This window comes from Thamnophis sirtalis, unplaced genomic scaffold, assembly GCF_051295495.1.
Source record: "Thamnophis sirtalis isolate CommonGarterSnake01/CBP01778 unplaced genomic scaffold, rThaSir2_p1.2 scaffold_7, whole genome shotgun sequence".
In the NCBI taxonomy this organism is placed as follows: Eukaryota; Metazoa; Chordata; class Lepidosauria; order Squamata; family Natricidae; genus Thamnophis; species Thamnophis sirtalis.
In genome coordinates, this window is record NW_028261387.1 from 61,558,553 (window position 1) to 61,578,614 (window position 20,062).

Genomic DNA, 20,062 nt, shown 5'->3' on the forward strand with positions numbered 1-20,062 from the left:
CTTCTGGGTACAATTCAAATTGCTGGTTCTTTTTAAACCTATAAAGCTCAGTACAGTAGACACCAAGATGTTTAGGGCCTGCTTTCTCCAGCCACAATCACCTTATTTGATTCATACGTCAAAAACTGCTGTTGATTCCTCATTTTTGTGAATCAAGGGAGATAAGACTCATAGTGGCTATTTTACAGTGGCTGTATTCTGTACTGTAGAAGGGCTTCTCCAAAGCTCCCCCATATGTTTGGATTTCTGAAATATAGTAAGATATTGGAAGCCTTATGAGGAATTAAATGATGCCGTTGTGTCTTAATTATGACAGTTATCAATATTTTGTGTTTAATTATTTGCTTTGAACATATTATGTATAATATAGTTGATTATTGCTATTCTGCTGTTGGCTTCCAAGAGTCTGATTAATGGTGGAGATATATGTGAATATATATATATAAAGTCACAACCCCTAGTATGGCCAAATATGGGAGGAAGTTCACTGCTTCCATTCTCTGTCCATCGGCTCGTCATAAGAGACTATCCAGACAGAAACCAAGTCTCCCTTTATTTATTTATCAGCACAAATATATATATATATATATATATATATATATATATATATATATATATATATATATATATATATATATATATATATATATATATATATATATATATATATATATATATATATATATATATATATATATAATGTTGTATTTGTGCTGATAAATAAATAAAGGGAGACTAGTATAGATCTATTTCAAGCTATTTAGATCTCATCAGCTAGCCATACCCTTACTTGGAATCGAATGAGATGAGAGCTAAATAGCTTGAAATAGATCTATACTAGTCTCCCTTTATTTATTTATCAGCACAAATACAACAAATGTAACAAAAAGGCAACAGTAAAAAATATTGGGTTTCTGTCTGGATGGTCTCTTGTGATGAGCCGAAGGACAGAGAGAATGGAAGTAGTGATCTTCCTCCCATATTTGGGCATACCGGGGGCTATAACTCACTCACTCTCTCTCTCTCTCTCTCTCTCTCTCTCTCTCTCTCTCTCTCTATCTCTCTATCTATCTATCTATCTATCTATCTATCTATCTATCTATCTATCTATCTATCTATCTCTCTATCTTATTTGTGCTGATAAATAAATAAAAGGAGACTAGTGTAGATCTATTTCAAGCTATTTAGCTCTCATCAGCTAGCCATACCCTTACTGTGATTCGAACCTGTGCTGTATTGCATCTTAGGCAAACGTCTTAGCCATTAAGCATTTCTCAAGAGAGGTGAGTTGAGACATCTCAGCCTAAAACTGACCCAGATATTCACAACATTTGCATATGATTATTTATATGTGAAAAGCCAAACTAAGAAATCATTTAAATTTAAAGAGAAATTAAAAGACATTTATGAGCTGAATACAAAAATGATACATTTCTGTATTGTTAATTCCCTCCTAAAATTGCCAGTGGTTGGATGCAAATATAGTTGAATTAAAGCCAGTATGCTTCAGTCAACTCCATGGTTATTTGTTTTAACCACTGGAGGAAAATATAATCTAAGCCATCTGTGCCACTTACTCATTTATACATGTTGGCTATGTAGGGTGCCATTTAAAACTAATGCATTCAGGCTACACTCTTCTATTCATTTACCTCTGAAAATTCTGTTGGCTCTGCTTCTGAGTAGAAAGAAATATGCTTGAGCTCATAATTATAGTATCATTGATGCATGACTGGACAGCGTTAACAAAGTAAAGAATTTGTTCCTACTTTTAAACATTAAGTTCAGAGCCATCCAATTGAAAAGAATAAAGCAGGAAAACCAAGTACTTGATTGGTAGACACACAAAATGTTATACTGCTGTGAGAATACTGGGAAGTTGAATCATTCCAGAAGATGAAATAGGTACTTCCCTATTGTCATATGAACATTACATGAATATATCCATGAAGTCAACAGGAGTCAAACTAAATTCAAAGGATATTTAAATGTTTTAAATTACATTAGTACAGGGGCTCATTAATGCAGATGGGTTTTTAAAAACAAAATGTGCAAGTTCACGGAGGACAGTCCATAAATAATGATAAATTATGACATCCAAAAGTGATCCAACATATCAAATAGTTGGGATAAGTAATAATTGCTGGCTAGTTTCAAATTATATGAATTGTTTGAGACTGCCCACTCTTGTATCAGATGTTGTAGACTGGATGGATATTTGATTTGCCCTTGAAGGTTATTCTTACATTTAAAAAATAACACAGCAAATATACTTTTTAAGATATAACAATGTCATAATTACTTGTGTGGTGTAAAAATATGTTGACACGTAGTTAATTGTTTTCAGATTTCTTGTCTGTTATATAGCTTTGATTCAGAAAAAAAGCTAGAGTCTTCTATTTTAAGTTTCTTCTGTCTGATGCTTTCAAGAGGTGTTGGGTTAAAACTCCTATAAATCTTATGCTGGGAACTGTAATCTAACACATCTGGAAGGCAGCAGACTTTAAAAGGGTGCTCTACTAAAAACAGTGCCAGCCAGCCAAAAAAAAGTTGAAAAATACAGCTGAATTAGCCAATATGGAGCTCTTGCCTGATTCGTAAGTTTCAAAATCTAGACAGTAAATAAAATACTTTACAAATGTTCAATCATAATTTTGATACATTGTGTTGCTTTCCATGGACAAACAAAGCATTGAGGCAGGACTCATATGGCCAGGAGACCCTGAATCACTGATATACATAATTGGAACAGAGGTACCATCAAGGCTGAGCCAATGGCACAGAGCCTGTAAGGGGATGAATTGTTAAGATCCAAAATTCTGAATGTATTGAATAATATCGTTCATGGAAAAAGTGCTTTTTTTGTGTGTCTTATCTTGGTGGGACCCAGGTTCCCTGATAGCGTGATTGGTGAGACTTACAAAAAAAAAAAAAAGCTGAGAAACACTGGGGTGGGGGGGAGTACATGCACAGAAGCATGTACTTTGTTTGCTAATTGGCCCAGCCTTAGGAACACAAAGTGGCAGAAATTGGACTGCAATTGATTGGCTTTATAAGTCAGACATATGTGGGCCAAATCCTTCAGTTGTCACCAGAACCAGGTTGCTGAAATATCCTTAGGGGGCAGTCAAGAGTAATAGTATTCTGTTTCTTCCAGATTTTTTGCAACCCAGCTATGATGGTCTTGTTCACTCTTGCTTTAATAATATATGTTCTAATATATGGATGATAATGCACATTTTATAGCTTGTTCATTATAGCTGAGCTGCAAAGGTGTACTGTAGTTATGCACCCTGAAGAGCTCTAATGGACAGAATGATGCCATTTTGGTCCCTAATTGAAGAGATTCCAATTTGTGGGTGGCCAATGCAATATGCCCATCTCAAAGAGCCTGGCTCTACAAATTACACTGACTCAGAGTTTCAGTAGTATTTCCAGCAAGTCTCAGTGAGGCCAAAATGGACCTACACAGAAAATATTACTGAAATGTCGTAGTTGCAGTTCAAATTAAGCAAACCACATTTTGTATCATTATGAGGGTACAAATTTAGTCTAGGTTTATAGCTGGATTCATGCATTGGAATATGTAATATTTGTTTAGATTTGATTACCATGACATGTGAATCCAGCCACAGCACAAGATTTAGTGTTAGCTTGTCTAAATGAGCTTGCTATGCCTTGTTCAGTATAAAAACTGTACTCCTATGATTTATAGATTGGCTCTTGATTTTGGATTCAACTAAGCTAAAGAATTGAGAAGGTATGAAGCACAATCAGCATTTCTCAACGTTTGCAAAATGTAAAATGTAGATCTGATTACTCAGAAAGCTGTGCCTCAAATGGCACTAAATGGTCACATATCAGAGGACAATATTGGGAATCAGTCTAATATCAGTATCTGCAGAGGTGAGGATCTCTAATCCATGCTATCAATTGGGGAGGGTAATATTAACAAAGGTATTCTGAATTCATTTGCATCACGAGCCTGACTTAAGTTGAATATGTGGAAGACATTAAAGAATTCCAAGTGAGAGACACATCTTCTTAATTGATATAGTGATAGAAAACACATCTGGCACTATTGCAATACAATGGAGATCTAATGTAATTGGCTACATTCAGGAATGTGTTTAACTTGATTACTGAGCTAACCTATTTCTTGGTCGACATAGGCCAATGAATCATAATGCCAAAATCAGAAAGGTTGGATTTTGAGGCTAAAGAAAAAGTAACTACATTCCATATGTTATATAAATACAACCATAGAGTAGAATGGGAGGTATTGGTGATCACAGGGTCTACACACTGATTGTTGTAACATTTCTTTGAACAGAGAGGATCAACATGCAGGCAACACAGGAGTTCACTTTATTTAAACGTCAAAAGGTGTTAAGACAGACCAGTATTCCCAGAAAAAAACGGGCTGCACAACTCAGCACAGCAGCTCAGCAGAGACTTGGTAAAACGTACCATACTTTGCTTGGACATTTTATTTTTATTTTGCTTTAAAAGCTTCTCTTTTGGGGACTTTTACCCCCTTTCTTTTACCGCTAGTATAAACAGTCTGTGTTGGAAACAGTCCAGATGGCAGTAGTTTCCTTGTGATTGTTTCTGCAGTTATGTACAACATCTGGAATTTTTTTTATTTCATTTTGTTTACATCAGTTATAAAAGAAATTGCATGTTTACAAAGAACAGTTTTCAGAAAAGAAAGAGAACATATCAAATAATAAACAAAAAGCAAGAAAGAGAAAGAAGCAAGAGATAAGATAGCATAGAAACTGGGACCATAAATCTTCTGAGAAATTTAAAAAGTGGTATAAAACCCCCTAGAAGGAATACCATGCAGTTAAGAAACACTAACTCTGCCAATACACACCTCTCCTAAACAGGATTTTTTTCACTTTTTTAATTTTTAAAAAAATGCATTTTAATTAGAAAAAAAAGCTAAAATTGTTAAGAGTTGAGCCTCCAGTCAGCAGTAGCTAGTAAGCCAAGGAGACCCTAAGCTTTGGTGCTATCCCAGCTTCACCTCAAGCCAAGAGCTTCATGGATTTGGCTAGAGCAGAAGAGTGACACGTCTTTGGCAGGGAAAGGTGCTACGTTTTCTGATGGAGTGATGAATTAGTGCAATTATCATTATTCCAACAGCTTCCACCTAGCTTTCTCTGGGACTGAGCCCCCAACTATTTAGCACCAATGCTCCTAAGTAGGAGCCACTAGGAACCATCCAGCTTTGCCCTTTGAAGTTTCATGATCAAATGGATGAAATTCCCAGATCCCCTTGTTTAAATTTATTTGCAATAAATGGAAATGAAGTTAGGATAGCATTCAGTCTGGCCTCTCTTTCCTTCCTTTAACACTGCATTTGAATTAGTATACAGACATGTAGCTCCACTCTTTGTCCTGGGTGTAGATCCCAATGTTTGTCAACCAGTGATCTCTCTGGGCTGGTGCTGGGTCTCTTCTGCTCAGGCTAAATAAGCTAAAACCAAACTGCAGAGAAGAAATTAAGCACATTTTTGCTGTATTGCTAAACACAGATACCTTGCTGTACTGCTCTACACAAGTGCTATTCAGTAGTTTAGTTAGATCATTTACTTGGTTTGAATAAGATGTCAGTTCCAATCCTCACAGAGTTATTAAAAGCTTGAAAAGGATCTCAGGAACACACAACTAGGAAGAATCTTCCTATTATATCCCAGGAGACAGCTTGTTGCCATAAAAAATGTTAGAATAGATAATCTAAGGATCCATATAATGATTCGTCTTTTCAGTGAATTTAACTTGAATCAACTGTGATTACTATCCTGATTTAAATTACAATTTCTAATAAGTATAGATTATTCTTGCTTACTTTTACTTTTGGGGGAAAAGCATTTGGGGACTATAATCAGAAATTTTTAATGCATGTTGGCCAGGTCACTTATCAATGGAAAAACTCACAGAAGAAAACATAATAGCTGCCTATATTCTCTTTACTTCCCTTTGAGGTTTCTCTCTTCTGAATGTATCAGTACATGTACTCAATGTACCAGTATTGTCCACTATTACTTGATATGATCTGCACTATGATACTATCAATACTATTAAACAGCTATGTAAATTAAATTATCCTCAGAATCACATCCTTAGCCATAACTTAAAAAGCATAAGTACATAGAAAAGGGTCTCAGTGGACCCCTGTCAGTAGTCCATAAGCATCATGTTCATTAGCAGAACTGAAGGGTGTAAATACTTGGAAGGAACAGACTCTGGCCTTAACTGCCCTGTGATTTATTTTTCTTTATTAAAGGGAAGATGAAACTCAACACTAATGAATAAGCTGTTTCAACTATTTATATAAGTCCAACATACAAATCAATAACTCTCTAAGAGAGGCATTAATTCTCTTGTTGTTACCTGAATAGCATACTATAACACACTATTCTTATAAACAGAATGGCACTGCTGCAAAGTATTCCACTGAATAATTCACCAAACATATGAAACAGAATATAGGGAAATTGAAAATTCTTGACTAATAAGACTACGGGCATCTTTATTTGATTGTGAATTATTCTGATTCAGTAAGAGATTCCAGTCTTCCTCTGTGCTCTCCCAGAAGACTGGAATCTGTTACCTGAATCAAGGTAATGCATCAGTTCTGATGCAAAGATCAAGTTTTCCACTTCATCCCATTTAATCTGGGACTCAATCAAGTTATTCTTTAACATGGGATCCCATTAGCACTAGACCAGAGAGATTAGCTGGGAAGAAACTGATAAGTTTTTTCATCTAGTTTTCATTAACTTTATTCCAGGAGACTCTGCCAACTTAATGAAAAGAGTGAGCTAATGCAGAGAAAGCAGCACAAGAAATATGAAAGGCCAGGTTCCTGTGGAAGAAGGCATTTTAAAATTTTGCTCCACAAATTTCTTCCGCTGACCACAGCAGTTGCTGGGAGGTGTATATTGTACAATCAGAAATGAGTCAGCGAATCACAGTTACTCACATATTATTATTTTTTAAAAAGCCAAACAAATAAAAAACTCAGTATGGTGTATCACAGATACAAGACTCAGTTCCCAAGACTGGTTCCTCAGACTCATTCAGGCCATTCAATTACAGGTTATTTACAACAGATTTTTATTCTACAAAAATGAAACAAAGGGGGGAAAAAGGCAAATGAGGAACCTTTATGTCAAACCAAGCACAAGGTTTGATATTTTGTAAATCACTGTGCAAAATAGCCCCAATGCAACAGATGCTTGAGATTGGTAAATGGTGCTCAGCAAGTACGCTTTCAAACAGAAGAGAAAAAGGAACATGGGCACAAATTGGGAGAAGGAGAAAGCACCAAATGTGAAACAGAACATATCCTAAAGGGAAAGAGGACAGAAGACTAGAAAATATGTCCATCTGGCTGATTTACGGTAATACATTTTACATCGATCACTTAAAGCATCTTAAGCATATTTACTTGAAAATGTAAGTCTTGTTTAACTTGCATCTGAGTAAGCATAAGATCAGGATGCAAGGAAGAGCCTCCAAGTGGTTACCTGGAGAAGCAGATTGTTAGAAGTATTTTTGTATTAGTGATTTATGAATTTGGGTTTAGTCCCCTACATCTTTACTTTTAAGACAGTGACTGTACATTTATTTTGCAGTACTGCTTCAGTTAAAAGTGGATTTAGTAAAAGAGAACTCACAAATTGAAAGAGGCAGTTCCTATTATAATTCTAGTGATACAAGTCAGCATTTGCATCATGGGTAGTTGTCCTTTTTTTAAAAAAAAAATGTCAGTGACATTCTTTCAAGTTATTGCTTTTTGGGGAAAGGGATTAAATAGGACTTCAAGCTTTAAAGTAGCTCTAAATATAACTGACAAGAACCACCACTAGGATTCTAAATGACCCTACTAGTGGGACTGCTGAGATTCTCTGCTACTACTGACATCACCCAAGTGCTAAAGAAGAAAGAGGTCTGAAATAGAAACTTGAACAAATATGAGGTCTAGAAAGATCCACCTGCCTAACACTTCCATTTCCAACTAATCAGATTGGAGAAAAACTGCATAGCCTTTGTAGGAATTTGGAGGTTCTGGAGAATGCTACACTAATACAGAAGCACTAGAAAAACTTGCATTGCCTATTAAATGACTGAACTGATGACAGTGTAAGATGTTTTGCTTCTCTTGTACATTAGCTAAGAATTCTTGGAGGCTTGTTTTTTATTTTCAGATCCTAAAGCCAATTAAACACTGGACAGTCCTTAAGAGGAATAAAAATATTATCCCCCTAGTGGAGTGGAGGACCTCAGGTCTTACATTTTACAGGCACTCTCATGAAAAAGGTGTCCAAGTTTGGAGGTTTTGGAAAGTTGTAATTACGTCTTTCCCAATAAAAATCAACAACATACATAAAAATCAACAAATCAACATTTGCATAAATTTGGCTGGAAAGGAAAATGAAGGAAGACAAAATGTGCAAACACATAATATCTTGACCCTGTCACCAGCAAGTTATATGGATTTTGAGTGAGGAGGCTTCTCTGAGATAGAATACTCACATTCACATTAGCTGCACAGAAGGACAGTGCAGTTTAAAATCATTGGCAAAAAATGTTACATATATAGCACCTATGCTGTTGCAGAAGATTAAATCAGGACATTAAAGATTCAGTCTAGTGAGATTTTCATTTTCTATGCAACAGTTTTCTTTAAACCAGTCTGGGTGCACCTTTTGTCATAGCCTAAATCTACTATGTCATCCATTGGGTTCCAAAGCAAATTAATATCTCCAAAGCATCTGTTACATAAAACAAAATATGTACATATGTATAGTTATACAAAGATAAATGAGCACCTTGGATTTGCATGAAATAATCAGTCATAAACTCCAACTATGATGTTAGGTGACCCACCCATTAAAAACAATGATTACAGAAGTATTTGAATAATAGAGTTGCTATGCAGTTGGCTACCAATGGAAATTAAGGGGAAATACATTACACCACACTTTTCTAACAACCAAATGGCCTCTTTGATTTTTCGGATTCCTTAATACAGTTTTTAGATAGCATTATTATGAATTATTTAGCTGACATGACTGGCAATTACCATCACCTAAAGTTCTACTTCAGGAAATAGTTTACTGTCGTTACTGATAGTTGGGTGGTGAGAAATTCTGTAGTTTCATCTGCAATCAGTCAGTTAGGAAGCACTAGCATTTTCACAATAGGATAGCTAGCTTGGAACTGTAATTGGTTAGAGAGCCTTGTTTGTTTAAAAAAATTAAATTGAATATTTGAATCAGCAATTATTTTGAATCAGTATCACTGTATCTTGATTTGCATTTTACCAATTAATTAAATGAAGATCCACACGTACAAATGTTTTTTTCCCCTTATTTGTCATGTGCCTCATATCTTTAAATTCATTTAAAGACTTGCAGTACTGGCATGCGGGTATTTAATTGTATTCAGCAAAACTGGAATCTGAAGGAAATGTTGGAAATACAGAAAAAAAATATAAATATTATATGAATTGTATAATATTTATATTATAAAATATTAATGAAGAGATGTATCTACCATCCAAAATGGAAATGACATGGGGAGAGGGACTGTTTTCCATTCATGTTTGAAAACATTTCCTATAAATTGCTCTTAGCCACCAAATTCATCTCAGGCTGATCATCTGGATGGACAGCCAAGACAATGGAGAGAACCTGCTGGATCTGAGTCCTTAATCTAGAACTTTAGTTTCCTTTCTCCTTTTTCTTTTTGGTTACTATTTTAGAGGGCCAGCTCTGTTGAAAAACCACCCAGACAAATGTCTCCTAATCCTTTGAAAGCAAGGTCAAACCTTTTAGTTATGCTATTTTGGGCCACCTCTGAGTTGAATAAGATGTTTATCTTTTACTGTCTTATCTTAAAGGTCTAAAGTAATACTCTTTACTTTAGCTTCAAAAGTGTCAACATTTAATTTGCTTGCATTTCTTTATTGCCTTCTTTCCCCAGTCAGATATATTCTACATATGCTAGAACACAACTTTCATTGGCAAATCATTGACATATGATGTCCCAAAGTTATGGTCCAAATATCTCAAGGACACGAAGTTAGGTAAGGCTGTTCAGTTCGTAAACATTGCTCTTGGCAGACAAGTAAATTCAGTGGGATGAAGTAAAATTCCTTTGGGTGGCATTGCTTATTCCAGCAAAAGGAGTGAGTAAGCAACAGAGGAATTCCATTTATTAACAGAAAGCTTTGCTTTGAGAAGAAGAACTAATTCTTGGCTAGGACTTATATTATCCAATATAAGGTAGTTGAGTAAGCATGCAGGGATAGGGGTGTGATTTTGGTCATTAGGTTTGGTGTTTCAGAAGGAAAGGCAGCTGCTAGATTAATTAGTCAGTCAATCATCTAAGCAGTTCCAAGGAACATAATCAATAGGCATTGGATGTTACCCTTCCTTCCTTCCTGGGCTCTTTGTGCTGATCTATAAACTATTCCACTATTTGGTCTAGCCTGTGTTTAAAAGATTACCCCAGCCTTCTTTTAATAGTCAGAAAAGAGTAAAATCTGTTAATCCATGGCTAGATTCTCCTCCCTTGAAATGGTAATATTAAGGCAGAGTTTCAGGGACATGAGCAACTTCACAGCCTAGTGAAGTTGCATTTTTGCTCAGATAATCACAATTTCAAAGCAGCACAACTTCATATGAAAGCACAAGAACTTTTCCACATAAAGAAGACTGATTAATCTGAAGTATCAGCCCTTCTGACATTATAGTATACCACTCCCTAGTGGCTAAGCAGTCCCCTTTACTCTCCTTCTGCATAGGGATAGGTTCTGGTTCATAATTCATAACTTCCTTGGTTTCTAACCTATTCCATCCCACTTTATTCAGGTAAAGAGAGTGATAGATTCATACTGCGAACAGACTGTCACATAGAGGGATTCATCTGTCACTGCTGCCATAAAGGTTGATAGTTCTAGGCAGTTTCATCTTACAAAATACATTCTGTTTGAAGGAAATAGGAGGCATGGAGACCTTAAAAAAACCCTGAGACAATGTCATATTTGTGAGAGGAATAACTATTGTCTCCTGAAAATCATTGTAACTTCTTATTACAGCCTTCTTCCACTAGTGCCATGCAGATGTGATGAATTATAACTCTCGAGTCAGGCAATTTGTAAAGAATCTTGGAGACAAGGGTGGAAAGTCTGCACTATTATCTAACTTTGTTGATCAAGATTGCTTGATGTTGTTTACAGGTAAAACCTTGGTTCAATAGATGGAGGGTTAAAAAAAAAAGATTTCATTGATAATAAAATAGAGAAAATTGTGAATGAAAAGGCTCTACAAAAGCACAGGAAGCCAAGAAAACATTAATTTTGTACTTCTTACACATTATATCGATCATTTCATACCCTTGGCTCAGGGAAAGCAGTGCAAAATTCTATCCTTGCATTATCAAAATTATGATACTAATTTTACCCAGATGGTCAGTATTCTTGGCAAGCATTCATTAGTTCAAAAATGCAAATCTTTCTATCTTACATGTTTGCCAAGTTAAGGAAAAGTTAAAGCAGTTTCAGAAATGGAGGTGGGCTATGCATACATAGGCAGGTTGTCGTCTTCTTCCTTCTTATTGGCATGTGACCAACCTGGAGCATGTACAACGATCACTACCTGTACTTACATCCTATAAAGTATTTTTTTTCCTCCAAATTGGGCCCCTAACCATGCCCAAGAAGGGACAAATTGTTCAAAATGAAATGTGGGGGGAGGGAACTAGAGGAACAACCCATGTTCTAAAGTAGCCCAGTGAAAACAAGGCATCTCAATGGCCACAGAAGAATGGGATAAGGTGAAGAATGAATTATCTATCTATAAAATGGTTTGGATGGCTATTTGGTTCAATAAATAAAAATGAACTCTCCACTGCAACTTTTTAAGTGTAACCTGAACTGTTATATTACACTTACAAAAGAAGAAAATAAGCCAGCACTGATTTCACAAGGTTCCTTTATGGCAAAGTCATGGACAAAAAAGACACTATATACATTCTATATAGGGACTAGGTAAGTGCAAAATGTAGCATATGAAGCTGGAAAATATTTTTACTCACTTCCTAAAATCACATTTTTTTAAAAGAGAAAATACTGAAAATCTGGGCAATATCACCTGAATGCTCAGAACTATGTAAGACCAAAGGTATTTGGCACAATGTATCTATCTACAGGCCTTGTGAATGATTTGCCAATATAAACCCAATAGGTTCCACTACAAGGGAAACCAAGAATCAGCGATAGGAGCCATGAGAGGATGAACGATAAACCCAGGGGCGTCGGCAGTGGGGAGGGGGAGGAGATGACTAAACAAGCATCACACCATTGTGTCTGTTTTGTAAATATGTTTCAAGGCCTCATGCACGAACAAAAGAGATACAATCACAATGACACAATGCCCATTTAGTCATTTTGACAGAAACACTGCTGCAGATGCCTCTGGGTTAGTATGTTCTATTATCAAAATATTAGCCCATGGAAGAAGGAAAAATGTGTAAAAACTGGGGTTACATTTTAAGAAATGTGACACTTTTTAGTTGTCTCCTCTCACAGGCTCTGCTGGAATAAGAACTAAACAGATGTAGTGCTTAGATTTTTTAAAAGAAACAGTCTGCTGTGGATTGTTTGGGATCCATGTCATCAATGAGGCACTCTGCCATGAGATCAAAGTGAGGCTGAATTGCCTCAGGAAATCATCTTGCTCTGATGTCAAAGAGTTTGGCATGCAGAGAAGATCTACCCAGTACAGTAAAACAGCCATAATGCTGTTCAGAGATGGGGATTTGTGTTATTCTGTGGTTTTGCATTGGAAGGATGCTTTACTCAAGCTTTCAGTAAGGTATCTCTTCATATGTCTGCATGGCACTACTGAAAAAGCAGAGATGTGCATTATGGAGAACCTAATCATTATGTCATCCTACCCCAGAAGCTAAAATTCAGACTTGTATCTTTTATTTCATCAAAGCTAAACGTTACAAAAACTTATGGCTGTGCACTGACTCCTCCTATAATCTATTTTTTTTTTTACTAGAAGTTGGCAAGCGTGCCTCAAAAACATCAGTAGGATATTTACAGAACATTAGAAGCTGAGGGCTGGTCTGACATCTATAATTTCAATTTTGAATGTAAAACACATATCAATAGAAACTATACTGACATTTTCTTGAGACAAATTCTGTAATCAGATGATTTATTTAGCTAGTCTAAATAGTTATTTAAGTATATTATAATCCTGGTTGCGGGGGGGTCACTTCATATGGGAGTGCTCTTCAGTTGCCCCAAACCTAATGCTTGATAGAGATCAATGGTCCAGATTGATTGGAATTTCAATCAAAGTCATCTAGTTAGGGGAATACTTGTGTATTGATGGCTATTTGTTTGGCAAATCATATAAATGACATCCAAGGCTAAATGCTTAAATGTTTATATTCAGCCTTGGTTAAACTGTTACCTTTCCAGATGTATTTTTCCCCCAAGTTTTGTAATCCTCAGCCAGCAGGATTGTGCTGGTTGGAGATTAGTGGAGTTGAGTTCCAGCACATCTGAATGGCAACAGACTCAAGAAAGCTCCTACAAAAAGGATCTATTACCCTGTGTCCCCAAAATAAAGTGAGAGAAAATGAATGGAAGAAAAGAGATTTGCAAGCACACCGATAAGCAGTACAAAACTGGGGGGAAATGACGATGTTGCTGTCCATTAAATGATGCACTACAACGATCTATTCTCCCTTTGATCACAGTTTTCTGACCTCTTGTGCTTTTCAGAAAGAAATGATATGGAATGGCACAAGAAGGGGAGCCCACATGCAAATTGTGCATAGGTTGTGCTGCTGATTCAATTCTCTGTGCATCTGATGCAAGCTGCAAGGATCCAGGAAGTGGATTTAAGTTACTGGAAGTCATCCAGTCAGCACCAATTTCAGTTGGAGGGACTGTGGGAATGAAATTCACAGAAAAGTAAAACAAGAAAAAGGTAAACTGAAACTGGAAAAAAAACCTTATGAACTCAGGAGGCTCCTTCCTGTGGAACCAAAGGCAGATGACTAAACAGAACGTAACTCCTAGAACCAAAGAGCAAATGGAATGGCCCAGATTAACCAAATAAAATAAAGTGGAGGAGAAAAAAGTGTTTATTGGGAGTTTGAAAGTAAAAAAAGACCTTCATGCAGATTAAATAAGGAGGGTACAAAGACGAGAGTTAACAGTCTTACTAGGTCTTTGCCTATGTTGGTTGTGGCAGGAAAGTCGAAGGGCAGCAACTGCAGGAAATGGCTCCAAGAGCAGCAATGACGCTTCCAACTCTCATGCTTTCTGGGGTTTTCTTTTCTTTATTATTTTATAAAAAGATCCGCATTTTAGGGTTCCACAAACTTGGCTATTGCCCTGCCTGTTAGCACTGCCCTGCAGAAATACAGCAGCCAGCTCTGCGTGGCTATCTCCAGTTTCTTGCCTTATACAAGAACATTTTTGTTGGGAACACTGGATGTGAGGGATTTCTTGATGCTCCCCAATCATACTGTAAAACCAGGAGTTTATGACAGAGGCAGAAAGCCCAAGAATAAAACCCACCATTCTCTTACCACCAGAGTTATTGGAGGTGGAGGGAGAGCAGTGTCTTGCAAAGGAGGCCCAACTGTCTCCTGTTTCACTGTTCACCTGCACAGATCCCAAAGGAAGTGATTGGCACCTGCCTGCCACTCTGTGGTGTTCATTCCAGACTGCAGGTTCCAGAGAAAAAAGAAAGAAGACCTAGGAGCGAAGACAACCAAGATTGGCTCATTCGTCTCCATTCTATCGCAATCCAGTTATTTTTAGAGTGCAGACTGCACATTGGGGTCCAAGGTTTCTCGGTCAGGAGACTCAATGTAGTTGGCTGCTTCCTGAAGTTTCAGCAACATTGCCATCTGTATAGGTAGGATGAGAGACAAGTAATGATTAAATTTAGATTTTTAGATTTAAAGTTTACTGTATTTATATGCCACCCTTTTCCCTGGGGGGACTCAGGGCGGCTTACAACTTAAAAAGGGGGGGGGAGACAAACTTTTAACATATAAGACAAATACATAATTAAAACACAACATTCATACTATTCGGGCGGGTTGTAGTCTTAACCCCCGGCCTGATGGGATAGTCAAGTTCTGAGGGCTGTGCGGAAGGTCTGGAGGGTGGTGAGGGTACGAATTTCCATGGGGAGATCGTTCCACAGGGTCGGAGCTGCCACCAAGAAGGCTCTCCTCCGCGTAGTTGCCAGTCAACATTGACCGGCAGATGGGACTCAGAGGAGGCCTAACCGGTGAGATCTAATACACCAACTTTTCTCAGCTTGATGACTTCCCATGTATTGAGGCTCCCCTTCTTTTCCACAGTGGCTGAGAATTATGGGAGGCAGTGTTACAATGCACCTGGAAAGCAGCGGAAGTAAGGCAGGTTTGGTGCAGATATAACTCACTAGATGTACTTCAGATTGAAAACTATTTACTGCAACGAGTATATAGGGTACAGAGAGTCTCACAGAGAGATTAAGGAATAACTGATTATTTCAAATCATTTGTGCTTTAGATAATAGGGGAGCTAAGAGAATAGAAAATATGTACAGTTCTACAAAGAGAAAGTCAAGGACAATTTACACACAGGTATTTGCATAATGAAAGTTTACCTTTCATGATCTGTCAGCCTTATTTACAATTATACTATGTATCTTATTTTTATTCAGGTAAGAATACATATTATGAGACTGAATCTGAAAGGGATGTGGGAAGGGGATAACTCAGCTTTGCAACTCCATTAATATTTTTATGGGATTAAGATAAGAGCAAATGTGGTTAGTGAAGACAGGCTAACTAAAACAGAAGAAACAGATTGTCTGTTCCAAGTTCCCGAATTTGCGGAGATTCGGACCCTCACCTCTCTCCAGGCCTTCTGGAAAGCCGTCAAAACCTGGCTGTGCCAGCAGGCCTGGGGTTGATGAGTTCCCCTCCCCTCTTGACTTGTATGGTTGTATGATTCTTGTTTATTTTAATCACGTGTATTGTGTTTTACATTCCCTTTTTCCCCCTTTGAGTTGTTCGCCGCCCTGAGTCCCTCCCGGAGAAGGGCGGCATACAAATAAACTAAACTAAATCTAATTTGAGGCTCCCTCTAGTATCACTCATCCATCATAATTTTTGAACAAGTACTACTCCATCATGATATTACATTTTATATTCTTCTTTACAGGAGCCATTACTTCCAGGACCGCTGTCCCACAATCACTTGCCAGCATCAACTTCTGCTTGTCTCAACAGAGGAATATATGTGATAGTGTGTGCTTCTGTCCTATATCACCCATAACCCATCAATGATTATACATAACTGTACATAACTAGTTCATGTAGTTTCCTCAGTTGGTATGTAGTGCTCTTTCTTTGACTAATACATCTTTGCCACCTTGTGGCCGTATCATAATAATGCCACAGCAGAATCAGTTAGACTTTCTTTCTTGTGAAGGTCATTATGCTTTCTGAAGAGGTCAACAATGCAGTCTTTATTACATGGCAGAGGAGAAGAGAGATTTGTCTTCTCCATGTTACTTTGTGCACTCAGTCCTTTGCCCTACTGCAATGTCAGATATAAGACACAAGGGGAGGGAGAAACTGGGATTCTAAAAGAGAGAGGGACATAATGGAGAAACAGCCACTCTGACAACATTACAATTGCCTCCAGTCATAGAGCAATTAAGCTAACAAATTAACAAGGGCTGTCAATTTTTGACAAAATGAAAATTGATGAGGAGAAATTAATTTTTCTATTCCTATAAGCTATGGTTTTTGAAAAAAAAAATCTTTCCATTAGTGACAAGAACTGGGATACTCATTCAGGAACATAATTCTGAGTGAATGAAGGCGAATATACATGTTCCAGGATAGTATTACAGTTATCCCATCTGGATCGGTCACTGGGATCAGAGGTTTTGTCTTCTGAGCTTTTGGTCTTATGCTGGAGCCCATCTTCATGGAACCTCTCTTTCTCTTTCTGGTTGCGGTGACCGACCCAGGTTGGACGACTCTGAGCTCTTCAATTTAATTCTCAGTAGCAACTATTCTCATTTGCAAGCTGAAAACATACCAAGGGATCTGATTCCAGAGAATTGGGTGTAGAATCCTTGCCACTCCGTTCCTCTGGAGGAGACACTATGCTGTGGGGCCCCACACTGGGTGGGGGGAGATGGTATAATTTTGATTGGTCTTGCTGGGCTGATGGCCAAGGCAACGTATCTCTCACCCACTCCACAGGGTCCTCCCAAGCAGCTTTCTGCCCATGCACCTGCAAGACAAAATGGCGAGAAAGAATACTGACGCTTGCTAGGGGCAAGTGACATACACACACGCACACCTAGTCTTCCAGTTCCTTCACTGTGGAACAGAGTAGAGCTTAGAACATGTTCAAGGAAATAGAGGACAGGATTGGAAGGAACAGCTTTTCTGCAGGGTTTTATGAGTAATTCAGAGTAAAAGGAAATAGCAACCTGCAGTTGAGGAATATATGTGCATATTGATATGCAGGCTTTAGCCACATCACTAGTTCTTTTATATGAAATGAGGACCCATGGAAAATTACCTTGATCCCATCCTTTGCTCCTTCCTGGAGATAGGGAATAATTGAATTGTTCCAGAGATCAATGAACCAGGTACGGAAATCTTCAATACCAATTGGGCATGACAGGAAGAAACAAGGACCTGGAAAACAGTAAAGGGAAGAAGGTAAACTGATAGCCAGTGGGGGAATATCAGCCCTATTTAACATTTGGTCTTAAGAGAATTATTCCATTATGATAGTTGCTATGGCTAAAAGGAATCAATATGGAATATATTTACTCCTTTAAACAGACATTAATTTCTAGTTCCTATGATCCACAGTGAGAAGCTATTTGGTTTATAGGATTTGTTATTAAGTTCTAGGATGTAATTACAGACATTTGGGCTCCTTGAATATCTCAGAGAAGCCTATAGTTAAATGGACAAGCTTACTCCCTAAAACTTGATAAATTCCAACCCCACAAAGATATCTTCAACAATAATACAGACAATAAAAATAATGAATGTGTCTGTCAAAAATAGACTAATAATAAAAATAAAGATTATCTAAAATAATATTCTAATAAATAAAGCAGAATAACCTAGAAAACTAGATTAGAGAACTAGAGTGATTCTAAGCATATGCATTTTGCTTTTCCCTCACTATGAACTAACTGCAAGGGAATCAATGAGAGGCCGAAGCTTCCATGTGGTGTTTTAACCTTTCTTTTATTAGTCTGAAATAAGATGCAATGTGAAGGTGAGATTCATTTCAGCTTCCTGGATGATAAGCTTAGGCTTACCAATGAGAAAGTCAGAAGTGCTATGCTTCTCTAAGAAGGTATGGAGGTGATACCAGAGCTTTGGCACCCAGTCCAACACACGTAGCAGTTCATCCCGGTTGGCATTGACATCACTGTCAGACTCAAGCAGCTTCCGACGTAAATAGCGCACCAGGAAGCCATTAGCTGGCTCCACGTTATTGGAGAAAGTCAGCATCCTACAGAATAATAATATGATATGTTGGTCATGACAAAAACATGAAAGTACTCAACCCAAGCAAATTATCCTCTTCCATTGTCTTTTCTAGACTAAAACATTGAGTAAAAGAAAGAACTTTACGTCCTCCTCATCCCAAAAAACAATCTGCATAAAGTGCAAACTCCCCAAATATAAATCTTTGAACTTGACCATATATAAGAGACATTCTAGGTAGACATTGAGGTAGTAATTACCTGAAACTGAGATGGAGGCCATGGTTTGGAGTCATTTTAACATGCTGGTTAGTTGTTCCAATTATGTAAGGGCTGATGGGGAAGAGAAAGAAAATTGCACATAGTGTATTTGGATTCTGGATGGGGAAAATATTTTGCTTATTTACATAACTTATATGGCTGCCTATCTGACATAATGACTCTAAGTGGCTCATAACATGATCAGAGCTTCTTTTTCTGACCTCCCACCACTTTCAATAGAATTGTGGAAGGGAGGGGAGGTTTTTTGTTTGTTTGTTTGCTTTTATTTTTGTGCCTTCCAGTCAATTTGGACTCCTGGAGACTGAAATGCTGAAGATAAAATAGTGTGGCCACCTTTTTCTGGTAGTTGCACACTATGATATTTTATTGCACTGCTTTGGGGCACAATAAAACACACTCACAGTTATTTTGATTACAGTATTAGGTGTTTGAGACATGAGATGATCTATCAGTCAAACCACAACTTGCTCTATGATCCTGAAGAGGGAAGTTATAACCCTTCCTGCCTATGCCAGGTTGGTCATTCAAACTAAGGATGAGAAAGTTCTCTTGTTTAATGCCATTCATGTGTTATGCCTGAAATAATGATGCAACCATGTCTTTCACAAAACGCTATCATTATTAGGTACAGGATAGGCAGAAAAAAAAACAATTTAGCATAATCTGTAAGTTCTTGCGATATATGTAGTTTACAGGGCAGGATCTTTATTCTGGTATTTGTAAGGTCAATATCAATACATATCTTGGTTTCTCACCATTTGTGATATTTGCAGGTAAGTGCTCCATTGACAAGCTCACTGATGGAGCCAGGCTCACTGAGATCATCTAACAGAATAACTAATGGAACATCAATCCCTGTTTCCCGATCAATCTGATTGGCTAGATTGGAGAGGTAAAGTTGTAAGTCCTGGTGCAAACAATGAAAGTAAGATGTTATTGTATCAATAGAGAGAGAATATTCAGAAACATCACAGGACAGAAACACAGGGATATCAGGAAAATTCATTGGCTAGTGGGCTTATGGCTGAGAACCACTAGTTCAGTGATGGCAAACTTTTTCGGCAACGAGTGCCCACACCAGAATGTGCATATGACAGTCTGTCAGAGCACTGGAAACCATGACCAGATGGTTGGTGCGCATGTGCATGCTGGCTAGCTTGCCTTTGGGTTTCCAGCACTCTGGCACCAGCTAGCCG

The 20,062-nt window shown here is 37.6% G+C and overlaps 1 protein-coding gene across 6 annotated transcripts in view; it reads right to left on the reverse strand.

Moving 5' to 3' along the window:
* Window positions 1-4,345: 4,345 nt before the first annotated feature.
* Window positions 4,346-20,062, reverse strand: part of NAV1 (neuron navigator 1) — a 264,428-nt gene continuing 248,711 nt past the window's right edge. For 4 of the 6 annotated variants that reach the window (XM_087720216.1, XM_087720215.1, XM_087720214.1 and 1 more), the window contains 6 exons: window positions 19,622-19,773; window positions 18,846-18,917; window positions 18,414-18,610; window positions 17,654-17,772; window positions 17,162-17,359; window positions 7,773-14,961 (listed from right to left, as the gene is read on the reverse strand). In XM_087720216.1, coding sequence (XP_087576342.1) covers window positions 14,869-14,961; window positions 17,162-17,359; window positions 17,654-17,772; window positions 18,414-18,610; window positions 18,846-18,917; window positions 19,622-19,773 — 831 coding nt within the window. In that variant the 3' untranslated portion in view covers window positions 7,773-14,868. Of the gene's footprint in view, window positions 14,962-17,161; window positions 17,360-17,653; window positions 17,773-18,413; window positions 18,611-18,845; window positions 18,918-19,621; window positions 19,774-20,062 lie in introns of all 6 variants that reach the window. The other 2 variants (XM_087720219.1, XM_087720217.1) reach the window with 1 other exon arrangement.